The following is a 20,871-nucleotide window of genomic DNA, read 5'->3' as shown; positions in this document are numbered from 1 at the left end:
ATACCGTAAACTCACGGTATATCAATAGGGCAAGCCTATGAGTTAATGTGTGTATATACTTGAATTCCTTTGTGAGAGTGCATATTTTTGCATGATCTATAATTCCTTGAATTGACATTCTTAATTGTGTGTGGAATTCTCTCTTGTGTGAGTGACATTACATCCTTCATGTAAATTATGATGTCTTGATTTCAATTGAGTTGCATGAACGAAATAAATTTGTGTGAATCTTTAGGAAAACGAGAAGGTTGATGTCATTAGCTTGAGATGCTTTAAGACTGTGCTTGAATGGAAAAATTGTCTCAGAATTGGGTGTAAAAAGTGTTTTGTTTGAAAATAAAAATAAATCTTTGACTAAAAAATGATGGTGGAACCAATGGTGAGATGTGCTTGTATTAAGTCTTTTTATTTTGAATATTTTGTTTTTAATGGTTTTGAGTCAAGTATGTAATTATGCAAATTCTATCTTAGGTGTAGGTGTAGCTGAGCTTAAGTCCTATGCTTAGTGCATGTTTTGCTTGAGGACAAACAATAGTTCAAGTTTGAGGGTTTGATGAGTTGGTATTTTACCAACTTCTTGGACTCAAATTCATGAATTATTGCTATATTTTAATTCCAATTGAAGTGATTTTAGGCCCATGTTCTCTTGTATGCAGGCGTTCTTAGAAAAAAGTAATTCGATTGATTTGCAGCTGAAAATCACTGAAGCACACCAATGAATGAACTGGTGTCCCACAGGAATAAACAGATGTTTCACTGGCTTGAATGGAGCAAGATTGCCTTAGTATTGGTGCTACAATTGGCGTGGTACAATGATTGACCCGTGATTCGGCGGTTCTAGCACACATGCTCTAATTCTATAAGAACTAAAGATAGAAGTGATGAAGTGACTGACGCTCCACAATTTCAGATCGGTGTTCCACCGATCCAGTGTAAGTCTGAAGACAAAAGTTGAAGGATAAAAATGTAATTATGGAAAGTAGTGCTTTCTTTGGAAGATCCCAAGGATATAATGAATGTGTAATTATGTACCATTTATCATCTTTCCTACTAGGGATAGTGAGAAGAGACATCTTTTGTGAGAAAAGATATTCATAGAGTATAGTCAAAAACTTCTTACCTTGTAGAGGAAGAAACCTCAAATTTGTGTTACTCTAAGCTTGAATTTCAAATTTTGTGAATTATATTAGCTTGAAATGGAGATTTCCTACTTGACTATTGTCCTTATTTCTTCGTTTATGAGCAACTAAATCCTTAGCTAGGGTGTGTGTGCGCTAGATGGGGGTGTAAACCACTGAATGAGTATTGATTAATCGGCTCTAAAATTGATTGTATGACATGGTTTTACTGTTGTAGAAGTTTTAATCTAAAAATCAGTGGTTGCAAACATTGATTGACCTGTCTAATATCGTTTCGGCTTTGGAAAGTAAAATGGACTTGAGTAAGACTCAATAGTAGAACTTGTTGAAATTACTCAATGAGTTTGAGTCAGGAATGAGATAATCCGAGTAATTTCTCATGTAATGATATGAGCTACGGATAGTCTATCTACTCAAGAAATGTTTGATGTCATGTTTGAAAGGTTCTTTGAGTTAAAGAGAATCCAAGGGACATACGTTTGATAGTTCAGGAGAATATCAAAACTTAGCCTAGACCAATCACTATCCGTGTAACAATCGATTTTATTACAGTTAATCTTTACCTACTCGAGTTGTAATCCCAATCATTATGCACACACCCCTAGTCCTTTCCAAACTTGCTAGACCATATTTGTGTTGATTCCCTGTTTTATTATTTGATATTGATGAATTTTAGTTGTTACTAACCCCCCCCCNCCCCCCCCCCCCCCCTCTCCATTTTTATAGATAGATGCTTGTTGAGAATTCAATTTGTTAGTTTATTTCGAGTTGTAAAATCAATTTAAGGTGATTATTCCATCTTCCAATCCTTATGGATCTCTAAAATTGGCTAATTGTTTTGCATACGAACGCTAATGCCCTGAAAAATGGGACATAGTTGAGCGCTTACTATTTATTTACAATGTTTTTAGTTAACAATGAAGTTCTTATATTCTTTTAATCGCTAACCAAATGAACTTTAAATTCGTCATTTAATATACTTCAAATCAAAATAAAATTGAAATAGATTAGAAAATCATGAAGTTGTAATCTCTAGAAACAAAAATACATATTTAAGGAAGCAAAATGTAATTTCCTTAATTAAGATTGTTATTTGTGCTAAATCTATAATCAATAAAATATGGACATTAAACACTTTTAAAAAGTGATAGTAAAAATGAGATGAAAAGAAAAATTGATCCTACTGAATTCACAATGTATTCTTAGGGAAATTATTCCCCTCAAGCACAATAGGTTATGAATTCCTCACAAGATAAGAATAATTTACCTCATCAAATAATTACATATATTATCATTTTTAATAGTTTATACCATAAATTATTGAAGATACAATGAGTTTTTGGCTAAAAACATCCTTAAACTATACCCTCAACTTAAACTACATCTTTAAATTATTTTTCTAAAAAGAAAACATCCCTCAATTATTCAAAATTTGACAACTTTCATCCTTTTGCTAAAATTTATCAAAAATATTAACAAATTCGTCACAAAAACATGTACAATTCACACTACTCTCAACAAAACTCCCTAAATCACTCCAATAAACCAATTTTGTTCATTCTACATACATCTAAATAATATTATTATTTTTTTAGCAACAACATTTGCATTGTCTTCCTTTTAATTAGCAATTATTTTAATTTACTTTTCCTTTGATTTGATATCAAAGAATTATCAATGGAAATATTTTTTTCATTGAATATGCAAAAAGTGGTGTCGATTGGAGACTTTTACTTCTAATAATAGAAAACGAAACTTGAATACTAGAGATCAAAATGAGCTGAATCTTGATTACCTCAATTATCAATTTGCCCTAAAAATTATTAATCTAACAACATTTTGACTTTTCAAGGTGAAGATGATATGAAATTAAGGTCCAACTCCATTCAGTTGATAAAGGAGAAGAACAAATCACGTCTCCTCATAGACACACCGTCCTAACATTGTTTTTTTTAACAGCAAACATAAGTCTCATTTTTTTTATTTTTTGTGGATGCTTTTTCCAAACGGTAATAATATTATAGAATTTTTTATGAGAATTGTCTGAATTGCAAATGTTTTTGTGTGGAATTCGCCAATTTTTTGATAAATTTTAATAGAGGGATGAAAATTGTTACGTTTTAAATACTTGGGGGATGTTTTTTGTTAAGAAGGATATTTTAAGGATGTAGTTTAAGTCGGGGGTATAGTTTAAGGATGTTTTTAACCAAAAACTCGAGATACAATCAATACCCATATCCCTTAAAACTAAGATTGATTAATTATCTTTACATTTAAACTCTAAAATTGTATTTTAATTAAAAATAAATATCTATTTCTCAGGGAGTATGAGTTAGGATAAAACTGAAACTCACTCTTCCTCTTCCCTTGATCTATCGAAATTTACTAAGAAGAAACACTCCATTAAAATGTTTGTTCTACCACTTGTCAACACACACATCAAATTCTTAGCTTTTGATTTTCTCACTCTCAAACCAATTCCCCACGAATCCACCATTTTTTCTCTGAAGGGGAGACACCTCTCGTGCACAAAGACAATGAGTATTGTTGTAAGCAGAGATTTCAAGCCCAATAGATTTATCAAATTAGACATTGACGATGGCACCAATTGCATACCTTGTATACTATGGATCAACCAAGAAACTTCGCGCCACTTCTCCCATCGGATCTAGGCACAGTGAGCAACACTAATGAATCAAAAGGTGAAGCAAGCACCGCCGCGGTGGGATGCCCTAACCAGACACTAATGTAATCAGAAAGTTTCAATAAGTGGAGATTTACGCATGTATTTAACACATTATTGATGTATATGATACATTATTGAGATACAATTATATGCATATAGTTTTTATCAGTGTATCTTATTATTAAGTGTGTATGTATCTAATGAATATATTGAAGATTCACGTACTATTGGAAATTTATGAATGTATTTGACATAATTTGTTCTATCATGTATCTGAGTCTTGTCATATGTATATGGTCTTCTTTCATGTATCTTAATATTATCATATAGATTTGTTATGTTATTACAATGTATCGAACTATTTTCGTATTTATCTAGATATATACATGTTTTCGGATATAACGTATGAAATTGATATATACTTGATACATGAAATCATACATATAAAAGATACATGAAATAATGATAATAAATACATCAAATTAATGAATTTATTATTTTAAGAGTAATAAAATGAAATTAATTAAACATAGATACACTCTTTGATTTCCTCCTTATATTTAAATATTTAATTAGTTTAAATTTCGAGAATGAATTATTAATGTACCTTGAAAATCCTCAATTACCCCTTTAAATAAGGAAATGAGTTACTACCAATTAATTTAAACAAATAAAATATGTATCTCGATTTTAAAATTTGGAATATACATGTATCTCTCGGATTCAGACTCATGTATGCTAAACACGAAATATGGTAGATGAAGTAATATTTGAAACTATCCGGAATTTTAGTAATTAGAACCTGAACTAGTGAGATTTATGCAGTATGCCCTTTCTTTATTCGGGTCGAAATCTAGGGACCATTTGAACGTATGCATTATACCACCGTTAATGCACATAAATCTCGTAAAATAGACATCATTTTAGTGAGAATCCATGTTAAAATCTATGAAGATGTTGGGTTTTATTTTCCCTGATCTCTTACTATAAATAAGTTTTCCTTTTAGAAAAATGTTTTAATATTCTGACTAGTCCTCTTCTTGTAAAAAAGGTTTTAGGACTATAAATATAGGTTTGTTCCTTCTAACTTAATCAAGATTCACAATGTAGTCCTAGAGTTTTGAGAGTTTTGGTTATAGAGGAGAATTTGTGAACCTCCTTGTATTCCGAGTGAATTAGTTGAAGTTATTTCTCTCTATATTTTGCACTCTTATATTTATAGTGGATTGATCATCTCCTTTGTAGATGTAGGTCGATTGACCGAATCACGTTAAATCTTTGTGTCTTTTGGTATATTTCTTGTTTGTCTTCTTACTCATGGTCTTTCGAGGTTTGTTTTGCTAACTTCCGCATTACACCTAATTATTTCGGTCCTAACATATGTGCCTATAATTCTGATTTTTCCTTTCAGGGGGCCTTGCTCAAGAAATTTCGATTGTATGATATTAACATCTTCTTTGATAAGTAAACTTACCGACTAGGGTCCATTTTCATTCTTACGCCTTAAAGATAACTGACAACATGCCATTGTGGGTTGTTTGTTGAGCCCTGATGAGGGAGCTTGTTTTTGGATTTTGTTTTGGGGGAGCTGTAATTGCATTGATGAAATTTAGTGTGGGGGTTATACAATCTTTTCATGTAGCAGTCCAGGAGGAGAGTTGAGATTCTCTTTTGGGCTTGCTGCAGGGGTGGTGGCCGCCGACTGGCTCACTAATTGTTGCCTAGAACAGAGCGAATGTTAGTAACCGTTAGAGGTTCTGTACGGAGAGAAATATTTTACACAAGGCAAAAAGCTTACATTTATTTGTTTCATCGGGGAATATGCTTACGAGTTACATTCCTACGCCTCTCCTATATACCCTTGTTGTAATGTAGGAAGGACATTAGATGAAACAGTGAGTGAAAACTAGAAACATATTCACACATAAAAGTACTCATACAATAGAGTTGATTGTAGACTCAAACAAAGCAGCAACTAAAGAATAGAAAATGGAGGAACATAAAAGTTAACGAAGTTTTGACCAAAATAAGCTATTTAAAAAACCAATTCACCAAACTAATACGCTTTTTAAATTTTTTACAAAAGTAGTATAAACGTACTTCATGGTAACGTTTTAGGTTATTTTTATTTTAAAAATTCAACGGACAAAAACTGACGGAACTGACGACGTTAAATGAATAAACGTTACTGTGAGTAACGTTTTACGTGTAAAACGTTACTCACAATAACGTTTATTGAAAATCCAATCATGTCAACCCTGCAAATGCAGTATCAAATCCTGCAAATTTAAAATGTTACTCATAGTAACGTTTTAGGTTTAAAACGTTACTCACAGTAACGTTTTAGGTGTAAGAATCCTTTGACTCCTGCAAATTTAGCTATAAAACGTTACTCATAGTAACGTTTTACCTCAAAAACGTGACTGTCAGTTACGACACTCTGTTAAAGTCTTCCTTCATTTTTTAAACTGACCACATGTGATTGTAAAATAAATGTTGTTGTAAGGAATGTTTTGCATATTCCAACAATATTCAACAAAACTTTTACTTGTGTTGCCCATTGTTAAAATAATATTCACAAAACTTTATTAGGTAATAAGTCAAGTGTATCATATTATTAAGAGATTTTTTAAAATAATATTAATAAATTAGAAAAATAATTTTAAAGCTATAGTAAGAACTTAACATAATATGATAAACTTGACTTATTCTAATTTTGCAGGAGTTGAAGACCCGTGATTGGATTCTTAGTAAACATTACTCATAGTAACGTTTTAGGTGTAAAACGTTACTCATAGTAACGTTTTAAATTTGCAGGATTTGATTTTGCATTTGCAGGGTTGACGTGATTGGATTCTCAATAAACGTTATTGGGAGTAACGTTTTACACCTAAAACGTTACTTACAGTAACGTTTATTCATTTAACGTCGTCAGTTCCGTCAGTTTTTGTCAGTTGAATTTTTAAAATAAAAATAACCTAAAACGTTACCATGAAGTACGTTTATACTACTTTTGTAAAAAAATTAAAAAGCGTACTAATTTGGTGAATTGGTTTTTAAAATAGCTTATTTTGGTCAATGCTTCAAAGTTAACTGATTAAGCACTCAAGGAAATCTAGTTTATGATTTACTAACAATAACGGGATTGTCTTATGGATCCCCGTTTAGTCCAGGATGAAACGTTTTCTCAAACAACATACAGGAATTAATTAGGAGAGATTCAATGTTTATGATGATAGGAAAACCATTGAGCATATTTATAATAATAATGTTATGATCAGAATCATGAGCTTTCAAGGCAACCAGCCAGCCATGTAGTTATTCACACTCGGACCTGCTCCTCCTACTGTTATTGGATCATTCTGATACCTGCATAATATTGAAAAAAAACAATTATCTATAAGATTCGCAACAGAGAATTTACATGAAGTATGTCACACGCGATACAGTTACTTTAAGAAAATTGGCAGATTCATATAACATAGACACATAGTATGCAACATAGCTAACATAACTACCCCTATCCAGGGTCAAGTTGTCACTCAATGCAGTTTAATTGACTAGAGCTATTTGTCGGATTGTTTTTACTCTCCTCTAGGAATTCCCACCTTTTTGCTTCCTTAGTAACTCGAAATTACAACCTTAAAGTTAAAGTTAGGATATGCTTATCATCTAAGCAAGCCCCTCATTGGGTGATGAATTATCTTCCCAAACATATTGAAGTAGAAATATATGTTCCAAAAAGTTGAGGACATACCCAATTTGCAAAGTAGGTTCACAATCCAAAGGATGAAAGAAGCCATCACCCTGATTTTGAGTTGTTTGTCGGCCGTAGCCCACATCTTGTGCATTTGGCTGCCACTGCAGATTTAGTTGGCTTCCTTCCATCAACTACAAAATGAAGTTTACCAAATTCTTATTTGAAAGTTAAATATTTAGTACTAAATATACATATGATACTTCATATTCTTGTGAAGCAACTATGACCAAGACATGATATATTGGTTCTGTTGGTGACACCTTCACTCCCATCACACCTCATCTCGATCTTATTAAACGAGGAAGTAAACATATCAATAATGTTTCTCCCTATATATACTTGCTTTCCCAAGATCCTTCTCTGGAAGACATTCTTTTAGATTATATAAATATACTGTAGTTATGAATAACCCTTTTAGTCAGGAATTTGATCAAACCAAAGGAAAAACACTACAAGAAAAGTGTGAATTACATGGGAATTTTCCTGGGAATTAGTATGGAAATTTGTAGGAAAATAAGTTTCCTACAGATTTTCATACTAATTCCCACGAAAATCCCCATGTAATTCACACTTTTCTTGTAGTGAAAGTCACGGGTTACCTTTGGGAGTTACTATCTCAAGAAAGTCACTTCCATCTCTAAAGAAGTTTATGCACCTCCACGACATGCTCGTGTACATGTTATTGTGTGTCAAAGATCAAACATATATAGCGTAGAATGGAAAAGAAGAAAAACATAAGCCCTCTCATTTCGTTTTGCATCCAACACAGACACCATGCATTTACGAAACACATTTTAATTTCTTAATGGTTTCAAATGATCGAGTACTACACAATGCACTATCAAGAAAGGAGAAGAAGGAAAAATGCACCTACCCTTTGTTTCAAGGTTCTGTTGGCTTCGTTCAATTCATGTTCCTGCCATATGAAAGGTTACCATATCGTGATGAATATAAGTAGGAAAACTCAAAAGTTTTTTGTTTTCACATTGATACCAAAAGTAATACTTACTAGTCTATCAAAATCACCTCTTCAAGGCATATTGTTCAAAGCTAGATATTATCAAAATAAACATATGTACCTTTCTCTGATGATCTGTAAGTTGATCCAACATTAACTGAGTCTGGAAAATTGGAAACTAGTAGTCAGTGCAATCGAATTAACTGAAACAAATCTTAACGGCTATCGCCTTTTTTTTAATAATAAAAAAGATTTGTTTCACACCTGTACCTGTTCTAATTAGAAAATTCCGTTTTTTTATACTAGTAATTATTGGTGGCTAGCAATATGTGAAATTTACCCGAGTTGATCTGATCTGTTTGAGCGACATATCAAGTTGCCTCTCAAGTGATTCAAGTTCTTTGCTGTTCAAAGGACCAAGATCTTCACCAAGAAGATTCCTATTGACAAATCATCAAAAAGAGTACTTAATTATTGAGTTCATAAATTAACAAATTAAATGAAACTTTCTATTAAATACCTCTGTGTTCGCTGCAATGCTTCGTAACGTCCTTTAAGCTTCAAGTACTCCTGCTGGCTACTAATTTCCTATCACCATAAACAGTAATACAATATTTAAATGCTTAACTTTACATGTTTTTTGCCTTATGGACTGCAGTCAGTGCTAATAATGGTACGGTGGATCGATCACATGTGCACTTTACTTTATCTTGTTCTACCAACCAGGATTGTAGTGACATTCTTAATCCAGAGGTCTCGAGTTCGAGTTTTCTTACGGAGCGCAAATTATCTCCAGGACAAGGATGGGAAACAAAAAAAATTATCTTGTTCTTGCCAATTCCCCCTTTATTTTCCAATCATTGTTTAATAATTCCAACAACGTTTCCCTCTAGCGACCAGCAAGTAGCAAGCACCGTCCAAGTTTACGTCTTTAGGAAGTTATTCTTGATATAATACTTTGAAGCTAATGTCTTATAAGATCACTAAATTATGATAATTTATTTATCAAATTCATTTAATTTTGTTTTGTATTTATAAAATTACATAATTTAAAAGTTTTTATTTAAAAATTTCAATCGACTACCTTATCATTAAACAAATTTAACATAACAAAATAAATTATCTTTTATGCAATATAAACATATACCCAACAAATCAACAAAATTTGAATTTTATTTAAATTAATTTTTCTTCTACTTGTTTCTTTATTTCTCCAAAATATCTCACAAAAAAAGGTTTTTGAAAAATTCTATAAGGTTACTCGTATTATAAAATATACTTTATTTATATGAATGTCCAATAAATGTAATCTCTCTATTTTTCCACTACTTCTTCAACATATTATGTTCCACCTCTTCTATGAATTCAAATCCTTAATATTATGTCTTCTATCTTCTACATGATCTTCCCCCATAATTGTCATTGTTAATGCCATGTTGTGACAACTTTTTTTTTTTTGACCTTTATGAACACTATAAATAAAGGAAGACGATAATTATCTTCTCTTATTCTATACTATTTCTCTTATTTTTTTATGGTTATTCTGAGCTTAATTTTATTGCAATTCATGCAAAATTCTTCTTAAACAATGGATTTCTTCATTTGGTGTTATTAGAATGTCATTTTCTTTTAAAGAGTACAATCATATTCTGACTTTCAATCAAACAAGTCTCCTTTTTACTAAGGAACTAAAGTTGGTTATACGCTTAAATGTGTGGCTTTACAGAAAGATAACCCGATTCACAATTATTTTACTAACTGTGTAAGTAGAGTTCAAAGAAGAGACACCACAAAGTGTGTGACATAGACAACCTAACCTTGTGTGCTTTTTAAGTGTTGTTTCCACAACTGACAACTCAGAGGTAATCTATCCTAATTTGTAGCTTTATTCTGTTCTTAAAATAAATTGAAGAGAATTAACTATTAATTAGAAAATTGAATTATTTTAAGCTGATTTAAATAAGCGGTATTGATAAGATCAATTATCAATTTTACAATTATTTTTAATTTTTGCAAATCGATAAGAAATACTAGATATTTTTGAAAGTCTTCAAAATAAATCGAAATGAAACATATAGCAACTTGAATAGTAGAAAAGATGAGAAATCACAAAACTGTCTAAAAGATGATTTCACCTTCCAAGATAAATAATAAATTAAACTTACCATCAGTGCATTATGAATGATAACAAGAAAACATAACAAGCACATTAAAAAAATCATGATTTGTTCTCATGGAGTCTTCATATGATCCAATGTGTTTTCTATGATTACGAATTACTTGCCAAGAATCAACTAACTATCCGTATAATACGTTACGTTAGAGAATGCACTTAGCTTGTTCTCGTTGGTTATCTGAGAGCTCCCAAAGAAATTTATATTATCCTGTTGCCTGTTGCTACCTTAAGGTTTACGTTGGATCCCCAGATTTTTGCACTAGCATTAATTACGCGAACATGTCATTTGACGGAATTTGTGCCGTAGCTAAATTGCTCAGACTCTTCAATTTCTCAAAGACGATGATCAAGCAATGATAATTGGAACTTTGACCCACTTATTTGGAGAACACATCATATATATATATATATATATATATATATATATATATATGGATGAGGATATCTTAATTAACAACTAGCACACTTCTCATTTAAGTTGTTTGAATTTGGGTGTGGGTGTCCGATGAGGTTGGATCCTCTATGATCTAAATTTAATGATTTGTGATACGGATCCATATATGGATAGACTGTGGAAATTCAATTAAAAATAATTTAAATATCTAAAAATAGAGTTATTAAACCTAAATTACAAGATATTATGAGTAAAATTGAGGAGAAAATATTGATCAAGGTGAGAATCTTGAAAGAAGATAAATGAAAAGAGAATGACAATAGAAATTTATATATGTACAGATTACTCATTTTCTTCAATTTCATCTTAGTTTTGTTTTAATTACCGAAACAATTGAATCTTTTTAAAATTTCTCTCTTGAATTTGGTCAAAGTAACCAAAAACGATTGACCAGATCCGATACTCACCCCACACCCACATCGTGTCGACATATATAGATGTTGCATTGAAATTGAAGTGTCCGAGCAATATGAACACTCCCGTGTCTAGTCTTTCTCTTTCATTACCTTACTAGATTTTAAACCCTATAATTTGTTTTAAAATAATGAAATAGGGTATTGCTCCTCACCCTAGAGGTTTTTTTTTTTTTTTACACAGAGGTGAGAAATGTCCTAATAAAGCAAGAATACTCACTAATTGTGGAAGAAATTAAAGAAGTTGAAATATTAACATTTACCAGTGCTTCTCGTGTGGATATATTCGGTTCAGGTGCTCCATAGTTGCACTTCTGGTACCTCTCCAACGTCTTTAGCATGCTGTTGCTCATTGTTACAAACATTTGATGTTTCAGTTCATCAAATAAAAAATATGAAAAATCCTAAAAAAATAAATAAAATATGTAACGGTATTTGATTTTTCTTATGAAGATAATATAAGAATTTAACTATTTCCAAATTTTTAGTCAGATCCAGTAATTGTATCATTCTGATAGATCTACTTTCTTTTCTTAAAGATGTAGTTATGAAACCAAAAGATTTGTACCGTAACCGGATATAAGATTGTTTCATCAACTTATCAAAGGAAAAAAAAGACAACTTAGAGATCAATAATTAGATTAAATATTTAGTAAATTTTTAGGTGAAAAAGATTAAGAAGAAGAAGAAAAAAAAGATAATCAAAGTTTGAAGATGAGCTTCCATCAAAAGTAAATGATCAAAACGCATAAAAGTAAAAACAAATCCCAATAAAATACAAAAGTAGGGTTGTAAAAGCCCTAAAAATTGCAAAATTTGTGACCAACACCAACCAAAAGCTATATTGATGAATGAACAGTGAACCCTAAATTTGTTGATAAAATTTTCTCTATGCATAAGAGATGAAAAATAAAACTTAAGCTTTATAGATCAGACCATCTTAGCTGCAAAGAAAAAAAAAGAGTGTTTGGTTTAAGAGGGAGGTCAAAGAAGAAGAAAAAAAGGGAATTAAAATGAGTAGAAAGAACACAAAATAGAGGAGACTAACAAGGAAGACTGAGAAGAGAAACTGAACATAGATATAGAAATTTTATCTTCTTTTCATGATTTCCTCTTGCAGATCTAACAACACCTACAAGCACAAAGTCCTATACACACCAAAATATTCACAAAAATGGAAAATTTACTCTCCACACACACATACAAATAAAAAGAGAAATACTTAAATCATCCAATCTTACTCATTTAGATCTCAAAACAACAACAAGAAAAACATAATCTAGAAATATCATGAGTAGACGACATAGATAGCTCGCTATGCATAAATAATTTGAATACCTAGAGCTACTGCAGAACTCATAGAGTTTTCCCCTATTAGAGAAGATGATAAGAGCAACCTCAGCGTCACAAAGAACAGAAAGCTCATAAGCTTTCTTCAAAAGTCCATTTCTTCTCTTAGCAAAGGTCACTTGCCTGTTGATCTTGTTCTCTATTCTCTTTAGCTCAACCCTACCCCTTCCCATTTTTATTTTTCTCTTTCTCTTTCTCAAACTCACAAAAGCACAAAATCCCTTTTTCTGTGGTTCAATCTTTTTATATATACATGCATTTATAGACACATATGCAATATGTATATATAGCCATAGCCATAGTAAGCACAACACTATTCCTACATTTATCTTACATTACACTTACTATTACACAAATTTTGTTATAGTCTTTTCTTATTCCATTTGTACAAAAATAATTTGTGAGAATGAGTTTAATTATTCCTAGGGTATTTGGTATTGTATGAAATTGTCACGTTACACTTTTGTTGTCTTATTTGATATGTTTTTATTTTGTTTCTTCATTTTTAGTTATACAAAAATTAAATTTTTTTAGCTTTAGAATGACACCGGATTATCTCAATTTAACCCTTTTCCCCCTATATTTTGAGCATTTTTATTTGTCTGTTTACCATAATTTGGATTAGCATAGGCATAGCTTGAATTAAGAGTTTGCAGTTCTAATTTTTCTTTGAAGAAAAAGAGAAACTTAACTTTTTGTGGATAGTGTGGTTCAAATCCACAACTCTAGCGTGGAAAACATTTTCATGATCCTTTATTTACCACTGATTTGTCAATCAATTTTCTTATGAGTTCACAAATTAATATCAGATATATATTTATTTATTTTTTAATTATAAATACAAAATTTACAAAAAAAACTATCAAATTTGTTCGAACCCACGAACCCCACCTAGCTCCGTGTTTGTTTGGATGAGATTGGAGAAACAATTTTGTGAAGGAGAGGTGTTTGGTAAGTAGGAAACCTTAAAAGCTGATGTGTAAACGGGTACCCTAAACAGATATGTTATCTGATGTCATAGTGACTAAACACATTAGATACAACTGGCTTACGTAGAGAGTCTATTTTTGTATGCTGGATTCATAGTGTGTATTCGATTAAGTCCTATATTATTAGTATTTTGTTTGGTATATTTTTTTAATCTATATATGTAAATAATATAGGTATTAGTTATATATTTTATTTGATATTAAGGATTATATATAATATAAAAATTCATAATATTGTTAATGAAAAGGATTTTAATACATGCATCACAATAGTTAAAGATACACTTATTGATCAAAATCTTTTTCACATCAATTTCATAGTATTTGTGGAGGTTAATTATTTTTACAAATAAATAATTTTTAAAAAAATTATGTGATGCATTTTACTTTAATAAACCAAATCAAACACTGCATAACAAAAAGATCTCAATATATCTAGGGATGACAATATGGCGGAGCGAATGCGGGACAGGTTGCGGGTCTATGCAGTTTTATACGGGTTCAAACTTAATTTTAACATTTTACATTTTATAAAGGTGATAGTGCACTCTTCAAAAGTAAGAATACACAAATCTCATGACTAATTCATTATTTTTTATTCAAACTAATATTAATTGAAAGTTACTAAAATATTCATGATAGTAAATAAAAATGGTTCAATTAAAACTAATACAATTTCTTACATGTTTCCCAATTGGCCTCTAAAAAGTAAAATTTTAAATCATTATCTATTGAATTAATATAACTTAATGAGAAAATGAATTTATTTTTAGTATCAAACTTAATTAAAAAAGAAAATAATGAAAAATTTATGCGGGGTGGGTTCATGCAGGGCGGATGAAACGGATTGTAAATTTTAAAAAAATGTTATCTGGGGTGGAGCCCATAAGTATAATCAATACAAGTATTACTAATACACCATTATTCTTATATTCTACCAAATGACCCCTTAAATTGGTAACTTTTTAGATATGTATTACTAGTATCATTTACGCTTTAGTATAACAATTATTTTTTTTTTAAAAAAAGGACTTTCATATAACATTATATTATATGCACTTTATAAGAACATCTCGTTTTAAAACAGTTAAAAATATTCAGACAAATGATCTCATGAAGTTTTCATCTAATTCGATTTGTATTGAATGACAAGAAACGACAACTTTTATTTATATATATGTGTCCGATATGTTTGGAAAATATTTTCAGATTTTTTCATCTTTGATTAGTCAAAAAAAAATTTAAAATATTTTCTTCAGAAAATAAGTAGTTTAAAAATAAATAAAAAATGATTTGCTGAGTGGAAATACCGATAACAAGTTATACAAATGGCATTCTATATTGATTATGTTTTCTCCACCTTTCGTCACACCTCATCTTCAATTCCACTCCACATAGTTGTGGAGATAACAATAGCTTCTATACGGCAATACCCACCACCCCACTATTCACCTCCACCTCTCATATTATTTATCTAGATTATATATAAATAGTTTTAGAAATAATTTTTGCATACATACCAAATATAAAAAAAAAAGTAAAAGAACATTTTAGTATTATTATTTACTAAAGGATCTCGATAATTTAATCATGCAACTTAAACAAAAACTTGAGTTGACAATTTAGTCTTACTTTATATGACAAATCTTACTACTCATAAACGATTCAAGAAAAATAAACTGTTTGTATAATTATTCACTAAAGGATCTTTCTATTTATGTCTTTGACCAGTTGCAAAGTGGTAAAAAGATTAATATTGTCTATGGTTGTAAATTTGCGCATGACGTTGATTATGTATGGGACTATTAATTAAGGACGAACTCAAGGTAATTAATTCAATAAATTGTCCAACACTTTTTTGTTTTTTTTTTTCCTTAGAAACTAGTTTTGAAATTAGAACTAGCTCACCCTTTAATATTGACATAATATATAAACATCACCCTTAACTTGGCTTCAGCGGACAACTATGCACTCCAACTTTGAGTGTGCACAAGTAAGCACATAAACTTGTATAAAATTGACCAAGTGGACACACGTGTCCTACATGACATAATACATGTAGAACGCCACGTAGGACACAAAATTGCCATGTAGGGTGCCATGTAGGACGAATGTGTCTATTTGTTCAATTTTATACAAGTTTAAGCGTCTACTTGTGCATATCCAAAATTAAAGGTCATAGTTGCCAGCTGACGCCAAGTTAAAGGTCATGTTTATGTATTATGCCTTTGATATTCGATACTTTATTTGTGGACTCAAATTGTTGGATACATTTTATTATCAAAATAATTATTCAAATTAAAACCATGGCTATTATTAAGTATTGAAAATGACCATAACTCCCATATAAGGTCACTACTCCATGGTCTTTCATATCTAAAATGTGGTTATCACTTCTTTGAAGTACTTAGGTACTCATCTCAAGGAAGAATTCAACACCAATAAGTTGTACTCATTCTAACCTTGAGATGGTGAGTGAAAAATATTGTAGAGTGCATGAAAAAAGTGAGAGAAAAAGAGAGTGTATTTGTTGAAGTAAAATGTTGTTTTGGTGGAACTTTAGACTAAATATTTTATCCAGAGTTTATTGAGTTATAAGACTTAATTCGGTTGTTACTTTGGAGAAGACGAGTCAAGAAAATGTAATGAACCGCCCTGTCATTATAACTTTTGTTGGGATGTAAGTACTTGAGTAAGGTTTTCCTCGAAAGAGTGTCACAATCCGGGTCTACTCCCTAGGTGTGACCCTCACATAGAATCACAAGTATCCCAAGCGAACCATTGATATTGGCAATACTTGGTCGACAATCCATGGTTTAGACATTCAGTCATCTTCTTCTTAAACATTAGACACACATCATACATAATTTCTTCTAGTAATTGTTGAAAGTTATTAATCTCATCCTGCAATCTCAGCATCCACGAGGGTGGAAAAAAATCTCTCAAGAAAAACATTCTTTAGTTCAGCGCAAGACGTAATTGACCCTTGGGGAAATTCCACAAGCGATAAGGTGGCTTCTCTAGTTTGTGAGAAAGGAAACAACCTTAGTCAGATAGACTCTTGGCTAATGTTCCACACCTTAAAAGGGAGATAAAGATCCACAAAATTTCTTAGGTTTCAGTTTGCATAAACCACATGGCTTGCCCTCCAAACAACCCCTTCATTTGTAAGAGCTAAAGAATGAGACTAGTAACTTGAAACACAACATTCCCTACCTCTAATGGTAGGCGAATTGCTCCAGCAACACCCAATTCCATGAGTTCATCCACAAACTCATTGTCAAAACCAACCAAGCTTTCAACTTCGTCCGTTTGGCTCATCTTGCCCTATTTTTAGCAACCGCAACACAAAACACAAAGTAAGAGGAATACAAAATTCACAAAAGTTTGAATCTAGAAATCAACAAAAAATGATCATTAACCAATCCTCGATAACAATGTCATTTTTTATAAACATTCAAATATGTCTCATTTTCCAAAGCATAGTTAGTGGTATGCAAAACAATATCCAAATTTAGAGGTAAGTGTCGAACCACAAGGATCAGAATATGGGATCACCCCTCAATGGATTTCGCAAATCAAAACAAACTAGCAAGTTGAATTGGATGGGTCGGGGGAGGGGGGTTTAGGAACAACAATTCACTTGCTAATTTCAAATAACAAAAAAGGAAAATAACACAAATATGATTTACCAAGTTTGGAAAAGACTAGGGGCGTGTGCATTACAATGTGGTTTCAACTCAATATGCAACAATTAATCATAATCAAATTGATTAATACATGGATAACGTTTGATCTAGACTACGTTCGATATTCTATCGTACTATCTAACGTATCTCCCTGAGATTCTCTCAAATTTTAAGACCCTTACGAACAAAATACCAAACCTTTCTTGAGTATATACACTATCTCTAGCTCATATCATTAAGTAAAATGTTAGTCGCATTATCCCATCCCAGACTCAAATCCATAGCATAATTTTAAGAAGTCTTTACAATTGAGGCTTATCCAACTCCATTTTGCTTTGTCAAGCCAAAACGGTGTTAGAGAGCACAATAAATGTTTACAACCAGTGATTTTAGATTAAAATTTCAAGAAAATCAATTTTAGAACTGATTAATCAACATCTATTGGGGTTTTACACCCACATCTTGCATACACACATTAGCTAAAGATTTAGCTACTCATAAAAGAAGAAATAGAGACAATACCCAACTAGAAAATCTCTATTTCAAGCTAATTTGATTAACAAAATCTAAAATCCAAGCTTAGAGTGATGCAAATATGAGATTTTTTCCTCTACAAGCAAGATAGGTTCTTACTTAATTTCTCAATACTACCAAGTGTGAAAATCCAAAAAGTTAGTCTCCTTTCTTATCCCCAATTGGGAAGAATATAAAGGTAAATAATCACACAAATCCCTGTTCCATCCCTGGAACCTTCTAAAGGAAATCCTTATTCCCCAAGTAAATTTTTGTCCCTTCAGCTTTCGCTCCTTCACTTGCTCTAGACCAGCGAAATGCTGATCCACAATTGTGCAGCGGCAATCGCATCACTGCTTCAACCTTCAGTTCTCTTGGAAACAACTACACTGGGATCGACAAAACCTTAATCAAGAATTGTATCATGTCAATGAATCATCGGTTCTTAAGAAGTTTTTCTCTTGTTAGTCGACGTTTAGTTGGTGAGACACCATTTGGCTCCTACGGGACACAGATTCCCTCATCGGTGCTCTTTAGTGATTTTAAGCTTCAAATTCATCAAATTTGAATTTTCCAAGGAATGTTGCATACAAGAGAACTAAGACTTTAAATTCCCTTAATTATCATCAAAATGTAATAATAATTCATAATTTTGAGTTCAATGAGTTGGTAAATATACCAAATCATCACCAAACATCTGGATAGCACTGTAGAACTCAACATAAGTAACATTAACATGAGGTGATTGGATAGCAGATGCATTAAGACCTTTTAGTCTGACTAGCACTTGTGGCACCTGAGGATTCTTATTTTTCTCAGTGGGACATGCTTCATTTCTAGTCTACATTATATGAACGACTCTCATTAGATGAATGATCTAAAGTATGTATATGCACAAATTAGAAGGAGGTAAATAGAGTTGACTCTATTGATATACTGAGAGAATAGAAGAATGGTAACATTTCCTAAACCTCCCAATAGCCTTCCCCTTATAAGTGTTATACACTTCACACCCATTCAAAAGACTCTTATGTTTTCAAATTTCGAGACATCTTAGGATACTTGAACCCAATGGTCTAATACCTAGTTTTGTGATTTGCCAATTTTACTCTCTAGTTGTGACTGATAGTTAGGATCACAAGTGACCCTATGCGAATCCTTGATACCGATATGGTGCTAAAGAATAACAGAACATTCTATAAAATGAAAGTTGAAGCTGAAACGTGACTAACTAAAAGATGCTTAAAATTAAGAGAAAAAATAACTACGAATTCATGGAAAACTGTTGAACAACTAATGTCAGAATGTAAGCCTCTACTTGTTGGAAAACAATAAATATACCCTGACATGTCCCCTAGTTACCTTTAAAACATGTGTTGTCTAAGGCAAAAAAATAATTACTAATATTCCATAATTTTTCGCAAATGAGGAGGACTTATCAACTGCGGACTTGAAGTGCTGCAACTTGTCCAGTCACAAGACAAAGAATAAATTCCTGAATCAACATAATAATAGGATGCAACACAGAGAAAAGTATGTAATTAGTACGTTGAATTATTTGAGTGTATAAGTTGATACTAAATATAATTATTTCGGGTGATAACACTTTATAAAAACTGACAATTTTTCAATAATCATAAATATATTGAAATAAATGAAAGATATCTTATAAATCAGTATGTAAAGATCATTTGAGAATCTATTTTCAAATTTTTAATGGTAAATTTGTTTCTTTATCCTTGAACTAAAAATAGTAAATTGTCATATCTGAGAAGAAATCATGATGATTGTTTAAGTGTATAGAAATAATAGTATTTTTATCGGGGAGATTCTTACAATCGATGCACACCATGTGAGTATATGTTGTCCAACTTATAACCCTAGATAGAAGGGATGCCCTATGATGAGTCGGAAATTTTGGACTCATTTTAGACTTCTAGTTCAACGATCTAAATTCTGGGCGCATTACTTCTAGTTGGGTTGAGACCTAGCAATGTGTCTCTATTAGATTCTTCGGGTGTCTTAGCCACGGTTCAAGTTCCAGGTTACATTCTCCATGTTCTAGATTACACCTGTTCGTGTTAACAAATAGTTTTAGCTCTTCTGTGTACTTATTGGGCTTATAAGGGTCCGTTTGGATTATTTAATTTTACATTAGGCATGAGTGTACATTCTAGGCTTAGGGGGTTGTAGTCAGGTTATAACTAGCTACTTTACTTTTCTTTTTTATCCTTTATCTAGATTCATGTGCTTATAGTTAGTCTTCTAGTATCGCTTTGCTTATATAACCTCTAGTTGTTGTTACTTTCTCATTTTTATCCTATTGTCTTAGTACTCATACTACTCTCTTTATCTTTTTTTTTTAATGTAGGTCCTAGTGCCAGCCGTCAGCGTTGATTTGGGCCAATTATGGAGATCTACGGAGATTGAGGGTGAGCTGAAGGTTTCTTAGTTTCTCCTATCTCCTTCTATATATAGTTTTTGGATTTTTTTTCTAGACAAGTTTGTACTTTTGGGACTTGTACTCGTATAATAGCTTTGTACTAATGTCCACCAGGTCATGGATTTCTGTAACACCTCAAAAATTTGAAAGTCAAATTGGAAAGGAAATATTTGTAATTTTGGTTGCTGCTTTAGGATTACGATACCACTTATGGTTCGTAGGATCTTCCACGGATTGTAAATGTCACTCGTAGGATTTGAGTTGAGTTTTAGGAATATCCAAGCCCTAGTAAGTTGATCTA

At 31.7% G+C, this 20,871-nt stretch overlaps 1 protein-coding gene across 4 annotated transcripts in view; it reads right to left on the bottom strand.

The window, feature by feature from the left end:
- Window positions 1-6,911: 6,911 nt before the first annotated feature.
- LOC125869149 (agamous-like MADS-box protein AGL9 homolog) overlaps window positions 6,912-20,871 on the bottom strand; it is a 594,250-nt gene continuing 580,290 nt past the window's right edge. For 3 of the 4 annotated variants that reach the window (XM_049549709.1, XM_049549710.1, XM_049549711.1), the window contains exons 2-9: window positions 12,925-13,113; window positions 11,850-11,928; window positions 9,064-9,131; window positions 8,884-8,983; window positions 8,665-8,706; window positions 8,460-8,501; window positions 7,583-7,716; window positions 6,912-7,194 (exon numbers count right to left, since the gene is read on the bottom strand). In XM_049549709.1, the coding sequence (XP_049405666.1) occupies window positions 7,119-7,194; window positions 7,583-7,716; window positions 8,460-8,501; window positions 8,665-8,706; window positions 8,884-8,983; window positions 9,064-9,131; window positions 11,850-11,928; window positions 12,925-13,109 (726 nt within the window). In that variant the 5' untranslated portion in view covers window positions 13,110-13,113 and the 3' untranslated portion in view covers window positions 6,912-7,118. Of the gene's footprint in view, window positions 7,195-7,582; window positions 7,717-8,459; window positions 8,502-8,664; window positions 8,707-8,883; window positions 8,984-9,063; window positions 9,132-11,849; window positions 11,929-12,924; window positions 13,160-20,871 lie in introns of those variants that run through there. The other variant, XM_049549708.1, reaches the window with a different exon arrangement.

Source organism: Solanum stenotomum, chromosome 6 (genome assembly GCF_019186545.1).
Source record: "Solanum stenotomum isolate F172 chromosome 6, ASM1918654v1, whole genome shotgun sequence".
NCBI classification, from domain to species: domain Eukaryota; kingdom Viridiplantae; phylum Streptophyta; class Magnoliopsida; order Solanales; family Solanaceae; genus Solanum; species Solanum stenotomum.
The sequence above is the reverse complement of the archived record's forward strand: the minus strand, read 5'-3'. Positions and strand labels throughout refer to the sequence as shown.